Source organism: Pleurodeles waltl, chromosome 7 (genome assembly GCF_031143425.1).
Source record: "Pleurodeles waltl isolate 20211129_DDA chromosome 7, aPleWal1.hap1.20221129, whole genome shotgun sequence".
NCBI classification, from domain to species: Eukaryota; Metazoa; Chordata; class Amphibia; order Caudata; family Salamandridae; genus Pleurodeles; species Pleurodeles waltl.
In genome coordinates this window covers 1,317,062,707-1,317,074,911 of record NC_090446.1, presented here as the reverse complement: position 1 = coordinate 1,317,074,911, position 12,205 = coordinate 1,317,062,707, and the positions used below count along the sequence as shown (strand labels likewise).

Here is a 12,205-nt window from a genome sequence, read left to right as displayed (position 1 = left end):
AACAACCCAACCATTTTGTATGTTTCTAGAGAGTCTAAGAACAGGCCTGACTTACTAAGGTGTCTAGAAAATGGGGACTGACTCCTGAGCTCCTGGAGTGGCAATAGGATTTAGAATATCATGTGTTAAGCAAGTACAACGTGCATTGTGTACAAAGGGCGGATAGAATATGCAGCACAAACAACTACGTCTTCATGGAAAGAAGCAGATGATTCAAAAATAAAAATAACGAGCTAAAAGCTGGCTGTGCTAAAAAAAAATATGAAATGAATAGAATATGTCTGAATATATACTGCACAACCTACAGGCCTAATGTTAAAATAATGGTGCCCAACCTAGGCTCCAAAGGAGGCCTACAACAGACCCTGATGAGTCTCTGCAACCTGCCATCTATGCCCATAGGTGTTAATGTCAAGAACATACATTTCCAATTGACCTTATTGAACAGCATCCTGTGCTGAAGCGGTAGTGTATAACCCCAACAACTTGGAGATCAAGAGACATTCATACACTTTATAGAATTCGACGGACAATCCATCCAGACCTGGAGTCTTACTTGTGGCCACACAACGAATAACTCCCCAGATCACCTGCTCCATGATGGAGGTGTTTAACTCCTTCCTATCCGGTGGCACAATAACGGGTAATGTAACCCTACTGAGCAACTACAGAATCTGGGTATGACGGTCTGCTGGGGGTGGGGGACGTCAAAGTGCATGATAATGGACAGTAAATGCTGTACATATGTCTATCTGGCTGGTGGCTATTGGTGTCAGGGATACTCTCCTCATGGTAAAGGGGGTTGTCGGCACAGCACTTCTCAGCAGCCATGCCAACAACCAGCCAGATTAGTTACCTTTGGCATGCATCTTTGCCTGATATGCTCTGCAATCTAGGCATCTCAGCTGTTCAATCAGGTGAGAATGGCCCTCCTTCGCTAAAGCTGGTCCCAGCCTTCTCACGGGGCCAGCCCACCATCTCTAGGACCACAAAGAAGCCTCCACCTGAACCATATCCTGGTGTATATCAGCCTTCAAGCCCACCACAGCATGTATGCAATGGTCCCAGAGTACCACCTTCATTGCCTCCCCTTTCGTTAGTCTAGAGGTAGTAGTACCCCAGTTCTCTGTCAGGTAATTGGATAGATGGTACTTGGTTCCCTAAATAATGGATCCTCCAACATGGCAGGCTGAAATCACCACAAATGGATGGGCAGATGCGTCGCCCCCCATTGCAGGTGAAATTTGAGTGGGTTATGATCCAATAGTGCCTCCCCCAGATACTGCGCACTCACAATCCGCGGCTGAGTAGCATGATGACAAAGAAGGGGATCCAAGCATACATGCAGATTGTACAGTGGCGAGTAATAAGAATGCTCCCTGGCATCTGGTTTTAAGATATTCCATCTATCTATCAGGGACCAATGCATGAGCCACTGGGACAGGCAAGCAGCAGCAGCCATCTTTGGGGAGGTCGGTAGAGGAGGATGTGAGCAGGTCAGTTGTGAGTGCAAAACACAATTAAAGTCCATGCAAATGATCTAAGGTATATGTGCCCATCTTGCACATAAGAGAGATGCACCAGGAAGGACTGTTGTACCACATTTGGTGAGTATATGCTCCATAACAAGAGTGGTCTAACATCTAGTTGCCCCTCCAATAGGACATAACGCCCTTTGGGGTCTACCTCCATGGCCACGCATCTGACGGGTACTGAGAGCCTAACCTATAAAAGGGCCCCTCTGGCAAAGCCTGACCTAGCAATATCCAGACCTATGTAAAAATAACCATTTTTGGCCTGACAATACAGACATTCGGCCCCTTCAAACCAAACTAAAATGCCTTTCCATTAGTCAACAAGTCAAACTAAATTACATTTGCATTATTTGAAAGGCTACACGCTTAGCTCCCCCAAATATTTCATCGACCTGTTAACCCTAAAACAAAAAAGAGAAATGAAACCTGCAATACTTTATTTTTTCCGATACAAAATAGAGAAGGAAAAGCCACGAAAGGCAACAGCTCTCCACATTGGGCACAGAATGATGGAACTTTCTCCCTCTTGCCTTGCAGACAGGCTTCATTCATCAAGATCATCAAATCCATGTTGAAAACACAATTAATGGATAACATTGTACCGGATCTCTATGACCTCCTCATTCTATTTACACTGTCGTATTCCTTGAAAATAGCATTTCTTGCTGAGCCCCTTGGATGTTATGATGTAAACCTCCATTGTTCACCTCTTTTACTTTGAATAATCCTCTTTATCTGTTGTAACAGTCTCCCTTTCCTCCTTAATTCCGGTTTACTGCACCTAGAAATTAAACAAGTCTGGTATATGTTGTGTATCATAAATACAAATACATACAAGTTTTGAACTACTTGTATGTTTTACTTCTGAAAATGATGTGCCTGGTCCTTGTGGGGAGTTAGATACGGTTGTATATGTCTTATTGAATGATATAGAAAGCTTGAAAATCTAAAAAAATGGCTTTAGTCTGTTATGTTAGCATTACAAGAGTGCGATCAGAGTCACTAGCCTGCTTTGTCACCCCTCCTGCCATGGGAGCAAAATCCCACACAGGGGATGTTGTAAACCACACTGTATCCAGCATTGGGAATTTCACATTCATGTCACTCATGCATGGTTAGCAAAGTATTTACCATGGACTTATCTAAAAGGCAAATATGCAAATTGGTGCTTGCAAATGAGTCATCATGTTTCCAGTGGCGGCTGGTGACATTTGAAAGTGGTGGGGCGTAAAAGTTTTAAATGAGTGCCCTACGGTGAACAAGTGTAGCGAGGGTGCTCAACCATCTCAATGAAGGTTCGTGGGGGCAAGGAGGGGTGATTCCCCGCAGGTAAAATTTTTAAAAAAAGAGTGGGCAAATAGTGCTTTTTCAAGACAATTTGAGAAAGCAAGAAGGTTAATAAAGCAACTGTGAAAGTCTAGTTATGACATCAATAAAGAGATTTCATACAATAATGACGTAGGTAGTTGCTTATTCATTATCACCAGAGAACATCATAACTGACTTTGAGATAACACTGCAGTGAGTACCTCTCGGGTTTCTTTTTTTTATTGATATACCTTTACAAATTAAATCTACTGAGGAAGTACAAGTTACTGTGATTTGTCAGACTTGGCACAATAAGACAGCAAAGAATAAACATTAAAAGGCAGTAGGGCACCCTACAACGCACTTTATGTCTAATTTATGTGATTAAGAAATAAGATCACCACCCCATCCTGATCCTGCTGGAACTCTATTAGCTCCCCTTGCTGTTCCACTACATCATAAAAACCAGCTGCATCTGCACAATCTGTACCAACTGTACAAATACTTCAAAATATATCAGCAATGAAGAAAGAACAAAGAAAGCACGTTTTGTAATTCTCAAGTGTGACTGAAGTCTGATTGCCACACATGTTTGCATGAGTATGGACTCCGGTTACAGTGGAATCTTTTTTGGCATTTTGTTGTTTGCAGGTCTGAAGATAGGATAAAAGCTAGAAAGGCTGTGGCAGAGTCAGACAGGCTATAACAGGAGTCCAGCACTATAGAGTGTAGCTTTTTTTGCAGTTTGTTGGTTCTGCTTTGAAGATGGGTTAAAGGCCAGTAGGGCCTGGGCAGAGTCAGAAAGGGTATGCCACTGCAGTCCACGCCGAGCCCAAGCTACAGTTGTTCGACGGTCTGAAGATGCCCCCTTCCAGCCAGCAGCCTCCCACACTGGCCTCTTGTTATCAGAAGCTACTCGGAGCTTTATCTGCTGGTTTCAGCGGTCCCACATCCTGACACTGACAATTTCTAGTTTGGGGCCCACTTGTGTGTGCACAAAGGGGCCTGATAAGCAGCACCACAGTGCACCAAGCTGTGCACTATAATGAGAAGAAAAAATGCGGCAAAGCGTCTGCACTACTAGGCGGGTTTAACATCCATCCCGCGCATTGGGTCGGGTGGCTTTTAAACACTACATGACTATGCTAATGATTCTGCCAGCGTTCTTTTTGGTACAATGCTTTCTGTGCATCTGTCTTTCAGTTCTCCCTTCCATTCTGGACGCTGAGGGCAGCCCCGGTTTCTGTTTCTATGGCAGGCCTCAGACCTGAAATGGACTCTACATACTGAATAACACGTTGGCCAGGCTTGTCCATTGGTGCCTGGTGAAAGAGTTGAGGAGGAAATCATTGCCTCAATCTAGTTAGAAAGTCACATTTCACTAGCACTACATAAATCATCGGTTGCTGCGGTTCCCACTCCTGGAACTTGGTGCCTGAAGAGATCAGACATGAAGAAAAGCTGAGCAACTTCAGAGAAAAAAGCTAAAACGTTTCTTTTGAACAAACACCTAAATGCACTCCAACCTGTGGTGGCAAATGCATGTTGTGTTTATTCTGCTCATCAAAATGCAAAAGTCTAGTTTTATATAGGTCCTATAATATCTGCCTGCGGCTGGTTTTAGGCCCTCACCATTTAAAATATATATATTTGGAATAAGGGACAAGGTGGTGGAGCAATTTGTCCCTGATCTCACGCGATGCACGGTGAAGTTGGTATACCAGATAGAACCCACACCTAATTGTGCACTTGTTTATAAATTTAACTTACATAATGCCCTCGGTTCTCAGTAGGTATTTACAATGTTTTGTGACTTTTGACAGAAATGTATCCTAAATCTAAGAATTAGGGGGAAAAACAGCTTGATATAGGCAAGCTATTGGTATTATTATCACCACAATAGCAACACATTTATATTTACAATTGCTTTCCCACTCCACTTTTACAAACTCTCCAGTCCCCCACTCTCTCTCAAACACAGGTGCAAACCCATATCCCAACACCCAAACACCCCCAAACACCCGAGTTAGTGAAGCAGCAGGGCCCCGAATGCATGGTGCAAGGAAGGGCAACAACGAACTAATCGCATCTTACAATAGTGAAAAGTTCTATCTGAAAGCACAAGGACGCATGACACAAAATAGCTGCTGTATTTCTGCAGTTCTTCACAGAAACCTCTCCAGTCTCACATCGGTCATGATTTACCAAACTGAGCCAGGCAACATTTAGTAGGTGCGCAAAGTGAGGGAGTGATTCAGGAAGAGTGCAGCTGTGCCCTCTTTCCACTTCTTTGTAAGCAATGCGCACCTCCTCTTCCTATTTGGAATGAAGGAATACACTATTTAAGGAGGTGCTTCTGCTTCGTGTAAAAACAGAGGCATTGCTAAAATTGGTGCAGCGAGCAAGTGTAGGGGCACCGGACCCACAGCCTTCAGGGACACATTGCACCCTGGTAATTACGGTAATTTACTGTCCCAGAAGGTGTCAAAGGAACCATTTTCCTTGTGAGCACCGGGGTCCACTACCACCCTGCCCTTCTTATCTTGGAAATCCACCTGATACCCCTCAAATTGTTTTCCTTTAAAGCGCATCAATGCCCTGTCGGGAGAGCAGCGCTACATAATATATTACAATCAAATGCATTTCCGAGATGAGCCGGGGAAGGACTTAACCTGAACGGATCCTCCCTGGAATGGAAATGTCAGACGCTTTCAACGTGCCCATTTAATGGGAGAGATCCCTGAATGAGATTGGACAGCAAATAGAATTAGTGTAATACTACATTTCTGCACTGATGACTGTTTTTCAGAATGAAATATCATCCGAAAACGTACTGTGCAGTTCAGGATGTTTTTGTGACAGTGGGCATAATTCTATCATTAGGAACGATTCCACCGAGCCATTATTAATTTGGGGCTCCACTCTGCAGATGATCTCTCTGTGCCAGGTATCGGGCCAGTGCCGTCCTACGGGCGGGCTCATTATTAATATCCCCGTCCCCGGAGCTCCGTTACCGCGGGGAATTATTTAGTACTAGGGTGGCTACCTGCCTGGTTTTTTAAAGCAAATTTTCAGAAATCAATTTAATAATAACGGAATTTGAAAACTACCTGCCTGTTTCCCTAGATGGCACGATTCTTACCTGACCGATTTGAAAACTCGTGAGCAGCCTCCGGGCGTGTCATGGATTGGTAATGGCATTTGTGACCATGCTTTGTTCGTCTCGACCCTCCAGTCCTACTCCTGCGTCTCCTGAGCCAATCTACTGCTATCTTGCTGTTTATTTCAGTAAAGAGCAAAAGAGCAGCATGAGGATTGGCTCGGGCAGGCATACCCAGCGCTCCTTAGGAGACCTGGCCTATAATTCCCCAGGCTCCTAACATTGCAAAGGTAGGAGATGAGTCAAGTGCGCAGGTCGGGCTGGGCACAGTCAGGCTCCTGCCCAACCCGACATGCGCACTTCACTCGGAGGCACAGCTGAACCTGTGTGTCCATCAATCATTTAGCCCCATCCCACACGTCCGCCCTCTCTGCAAAACTGGCAAAGTCGGCTCAAACCTGCTGTGATAAGAGCAGTGCAATGCCTGCGGCCAGGCTAAATTGAATCAAGACAGTATGGGGTCCGGACCTGAGGGCAACAAAACAGGGGGGTGGGAAGGCAAACCCCGACGCCCCAATAAAGAAACCGCCCCTGCATTTTTCAGGGGGAAACGGAATGCTGTGAGGTATGAAGCATGCTTTAACTGCCCGGTGTTCCAATATGCCAGCGATTTAGGTCAATAACATCCTAAACGTTACCATACCTCAAACAGAGGTAGTGAAAGCTCACCTTTCAGATAATCTTTGTTTCTCCACCCAGCCCTATGCATCTTACGAATTGAACACAGGGCGGAGTGGTCGTCGCCTAAATAAATGAAAAGTAAAAGAAAGACCTGAAACAATAAGGTAGCAACTCCTCTCTAAAATTGTCAGTTAATGATGATTTAGTATGCTTGTTTTCAACATGGGTTGACTACATCTGAAATGGTGGGACAATCCATGTTTGAAAACCTCCATATATCCTTATCCAGATGGTATTCTTAGGCTCTCTGTTGTGTTTTGGCTTCTAATTCCTGGGAAAAAAGCGACTTCCTGATCAGTACTCCTCTGTCCGTGTAGGTGACATGAGTTACCTAACTTCCACGCTCTATTAGAGGGATGGCTGGGCATACTAGGGATACATTCCTCTACGTCCTTGAATTATTAGTACCCATGATCTTCTCTCCCTTTCCCTTCTCCTCCAGCCACTTTCTACTACCCAAACGCTTCCCCAGTTGCTAAGTTACCTACAATTACAACCTTTTTCTGGGAAAGATTACAATTCCCCAGGAAAAAAGTGTTGCCTTGTGGCTCCAAAACCCAACTTACAATGTGTCACCTGCTGGGACAGGCAGTCAGTTGCTTGTCTTAATGTGGACAAGATGGCAGAATAGTCATATTGGCTCCAGAAAGATGCAGTAATGGTTAACCATTCGAGCAAATTATGTTCAGCCCCTGCAGCAATGTGATGCCCGCTTACGGGCGCTGGGATCATATTTCAATCCACTCCATCTCCTGCAGGCAGAAGGGCAGCAGGCTCCTTTCCACATGGGCAAGCTACCATAGCTGCCTCCCGAATCTCAGGGAGGGGTGGCTTGCACAGGGCTTATAAAGATCCTCAAGATCACAGCAGCAGTCAGCCAGTGAAATCTCCTCCATTTGTATGCGCTTACAGGGCTGAGGCAATACCCCGACCTACAGAACTTACACAAAAACACTTTCTTTTTCTCAGACAGAATAATAACTATACAAAAAATACTGTTTTGCGATGCAAAGACCGAATTCCACACATCCTGAATCACAATTCTAATTTCCAAACAAAGGTAATTTCAAACAACTCTTCAAATGAAACCGCTAAGCATGTAAACAGGAAAAAAGAGCATTAATAATAAAATATTAATAACGCTAAGAATAAAGTTTTTTTAATTACTCCAACAACCCTTTCCTGCTCTAGTTGACCTACATTTATTTTAGTGGCCATTGCTCTTCAGCAGCATCTCCTGATCTTATCTATTTGCATCTCACTAGGCTCGACAACACTAGGGTGAGTGTAGTTTGAGGTTCAAAGGCTGTGGTTTACAGGATGGTCAACATCCAAATTAGCCAATGCAATCTACATTTTCTGAAACACTCTTTAGAAGAAAAATATGTGAATATAGAAAAGCCTCAATAAAACGCTGTTGCTTCTATAGTTTTAACGCAGTAGTGATACCATCATCTGTGCACGTGTACAGATGTGAATACATTCAGTGGTTCTTTGTTTACGATGCACGCTTTTAAATTGGAATTTAGGGGCACTGCACATTATGGAGAAATGGGTTTTCGTGCACTTTACAGTGTTGGAATTACTAGATCCTATAATTCTCTTCTGGAAATAGGTTTAGCCTGGTGTGCTGTTCGCTATTTATGAAATGAAGTATAGTTCACCACTATCTACCTCGGAAATTCCCACCAGAACACAAATGGGGACCTTATGCATTCGAATCAGTAAAGCCAGGCAAAGTAACTGGCCTTTTCTATTGATTGAGTCAAAGGTGTACTTGGAACGAGGTCTTCTTAAAACTTCTCTCATAAGATAATTCTTTTAAAACGTTTAATAAAATGCTTTAAGAAAGTTGGCATTGGTAACTCATATTTAGAACCCACTGTCTCGCTGACAATGCTTATATTTAGAGATCATGCAAAGTAGTTTATTCAGTTTTACTCGTGTCCACAAATTGAGAAGTCAGTTAAGCAAAAAAATGTATTTCGAAAGGATATAATACCACTTTCGCCTTACCTGTCTTGGGGTATGTTAGATTGAAGACATCATCATCCAATACCTGGAACTCATTTTCGACAAAGCTGAGATGAGTTGGTTCGCATGCCAAGGGATGAAACAAGATGCCTTTGTAGGAAATATATTCATCAGACATGATGTAACTACAGAAAGAGCAAACCAGAGAACGCACAGAAAATTAAGGTGGATTCAATGTACGATTACTGTAGCACGTTGTCAACATCTATTAATATATGCAAAGATATGGTATGCTTTTGCACAAAGCACAGAATAAAAGTTAGAAAATAATAGAGAATCCATAGGAAATCAATGAATTTTGGCGTAAAAGAGACTAATGTTATTTTCTTCAAATGTTAGACTACTCCTAGTGATTAGTGCGTATTTTGAGTCATACAAAGTCAAAAGATTTGGCAGCCAAGAACGTTTTTTGAAGAACTATACACACTATATTTATCCAGCTCCTGAGATTATCCATATTTCAACTTGCAATTCTGCATCACAGCAGTATCAAGCACATTATTCTTCGGGCCTCATGTATTTTGCTGCTTCTCTAACACAATGAAAAGCTGCGTCTGTGGTTATAAGCCTATCCCTCTGTCTCTTTCATCCAACGTGCAATTTGGTTAGAATAGCCACATCTCTAGTAAGAGCACAGCCTTCATGTGCGCTGATAGGATGCTTTCAACGCCATCCCCCAGCAGGCTGAATAAGTCAGTAGTATACCTTCTGATAGCTGGGAGCAGACCGGACCACAAATGCACTGAAAATCAGGAGTAGATAGCAGGCCCTCTTATTTCGTGTTCAGATAAAGAGCCAGGAGAAAAGAAAACTCACAGCAAATTGAAACAATCAGTTAACCACAGGCCATATTTAGCATTTTTTCATGTAACGCAATGCAGAAAGACTTCACGATGTGGCGCATCCCTGCTGTCTGCCTGTGCGGGGCACAAACTGTTGCCCAGTGCCATTGCAGGCACAATTGTACTATGGTGCAAGGGTGCCTACGTTGTAGATAGGATTGCTTTGGTGCAAGAAGGGACATCTTCCTGCACAAAAACAATACTCTGGGGATCTTCCCTCTTTATACATGTGCTGCAGGGTGCATCAGATGTAGAAAGAGGAAAAAAGGAGGAGAAAAAGACCTATTTCTCCTCATTACGCATCCCCTCGGAAGGCGTAGCATTTTGACGCATTCCCAGGTCTCCCACTAATGGTAAATCTAGGAAGGCGTCTAACACAATGGATGGATGTGTGGAAACACTCAGGCTCCACCCATGGAACGCCTCCCTGAAGTAGAGTAATGCAAGGCAGCGACTTGCGCTGCCTTGCAATACTTCATATTTGCCAAGCCATGCTGGGCCACGCAAGGTGGACTTGCGCGGCTTGGTAAATCTCATTCTAGGTTTAGCGTCACCCTTGCGTGGTGCAAGGGTGACACAAAACCACCATAAATATGGACCAACATCATGTGCTTTGTCTTTTCCTGCTTTTGAATGCTTTTTGTATTAACATAGTTATTTCGTTCGTGCATTCACTGTCATTAACGGATATATTTTGAAGTGCATGGTTTTGTATGCTGTTTCATTTGCAACTACTCATATTATAAAGATAATTTTTATAAGTGAATAGAGCATCACTATTTTAAATTATATATTTGTACAGTATAGTTAGGAAGAAACAACAATTTTGGACAAATGTATATTCATGTTTCTTTGCACAACTTACACCACAAACCACAATGCTTGTTTTTCTCATAGCAATGTACAGTACATAACATCTGTGAACAGGGCATTTCAGCAAGAAAGAAGCTTCCACATTTCGGGGGAGCATCGAAGTCACAAACACTCTGGCTGAAGATCATTCAATGCTGTCTCCTCAGTGACAGTACAACCTAATGATATCCGAGACTGGCCTTGCTTCCCAAAAGCAATGGTGCAGACTGAAACAAGCTTTGGCAAAGCCAAAAGGTCTGGTTTTAGTGTGCTACTGCATGAGATATGCATTAGTTCTTGCTTGTTTTTGCGTAACTTAGCACATCAAAAAACCAGACATATAGACTTTGGCATTATACACAGATACAAATTATGAGCGGTCATGCTAAATTAAATGCAATATTTATACATGCCAACTTCTCAGAGATTTTGAAATGTTTGCGTGTTCCTGATTTTTGTGCAGTGTGGGCATGCTAGTGCTTATATGACAACTGTAACGCATCATATTGCAAATCTACTATGCTTTAATTATAGTGCTTTTCATACATGCAAAGTGACGTTTTGCAATACCCATTGTAAATTCATCGAGTAACCTTCATCCTACATCATGCATCTTTTCTAAATAATTTTTATTGAATTTCAGTCAACTCAAAAACAGACAGTCTTCAATCTTATAAAGCATCATCAGTTACAATAGAACAGTTACAGCTTCAGCATCAGCATTTACTGTATTGGCATTGTTAGACCTGAGAGCCTTAGGGTGGTCATCCCCCAACTTTTTGCCTGCCTCACTCCACTTTTCTGACACTGTTTATGCTGGTATTAGGACTCTGCGCACCAGCGCTGTTTCCTGCACACTTTTATAAAGCCTCATGATCAAGCTGGGTGGGGAAGAATCTGTGAGAGTCTTCTCCAGCACCTGGAATGTAGGTGAAGCTGCTGGGAAGGAGTTGTGAATCCTCCTAACAGTCACAGCAGGGCACTGTGGGCCCGTTGTGGTTCAATGAAAGTGTCGTCCGGGTACAAAGTACCAATGGAATTCAGATGCAGGTTGCGCAGTCTACTTTGGGTGCCGGCATCTCAGGTGATTAGGAATGAGGGGTGCCCAATGATCGACATCAAAGAAGCAAAAAGGCAATCTAATCAGGCTTGCCATTGGAGTTCAACCTGTGCCCACACCGTACATGCAACTGTGTCCACCTGGGCCCTCAGTTGCTTGGGTACAGCACTGTCTGGAGGGGACAGGGTACCACATGTTCGTTCTCAAGGTTGTGTGTGCCAGGAACTGCATGGGGTGAATCCAGTAGTGCACAAACTGTGCCTGGGCACTATAATAATACAGATCCACGTCTGGAGCACTGATTCCCCTTTGTTCAAACAGTGGCATCATCACCTCCCAGGCAATTCGAGGTTGTTCACCTACCCACGCAACTGTGATCAGTCACCAACGAAGCTGACGTTGAAAGTGTACTGTGAGAGGAAGAGGCAGATTAATGAACAAATAGAGAAACTTAGGAAGGATCACCATCTTAGGAATGGCAAGTCTACCAGTCACGGATAGTAGGAGCTTCCGCCAGCTCTTCTGCCCCTCATCAAACAAGTTCATTAAGCATCCATAGTTCGTTTTTTGAACAGCGTATTGAGATCTCTGCTGAGTCAAACCCTTAAATATCTTACCAGCTCTATTGCCCCCATTAGCAGGGACTCTGAGGTGAACCACACTGTTGCCTCCATCAGGGGGGAACAATAGTGACTTGGCCCAGTTTATCGCGATCCCAGAGATACCTCCAAAC

At 43.4% G+C, this 12,205-nt stretch overlaps 1 protein-coding gene across 1 annotated transcript in view; it reads right to left on the bottom strand.

The window, feature by feature from the left end:
- Window positions 1-12,205, bottom strand: part of LOC138246240 (sulfotransferase 2B1-like) — a 475,463-nt gene that overhangs the window by 413,154 nt on the left and 50,104 nt on the right. Inside the window, exon 2 of the mRNA XM_069200645.1 lies at window positions 8,701-8,843. Coding sequence (XP_069056746.1) covers window positions 8,701-8,836 — 136 coding nt within the window. The 5' untranslated portion in view covers window positions 8,837-8,843. The remainder of the gene's footprint in view (window positions 1-8,700; window positions 8,844-12,205) is intronic.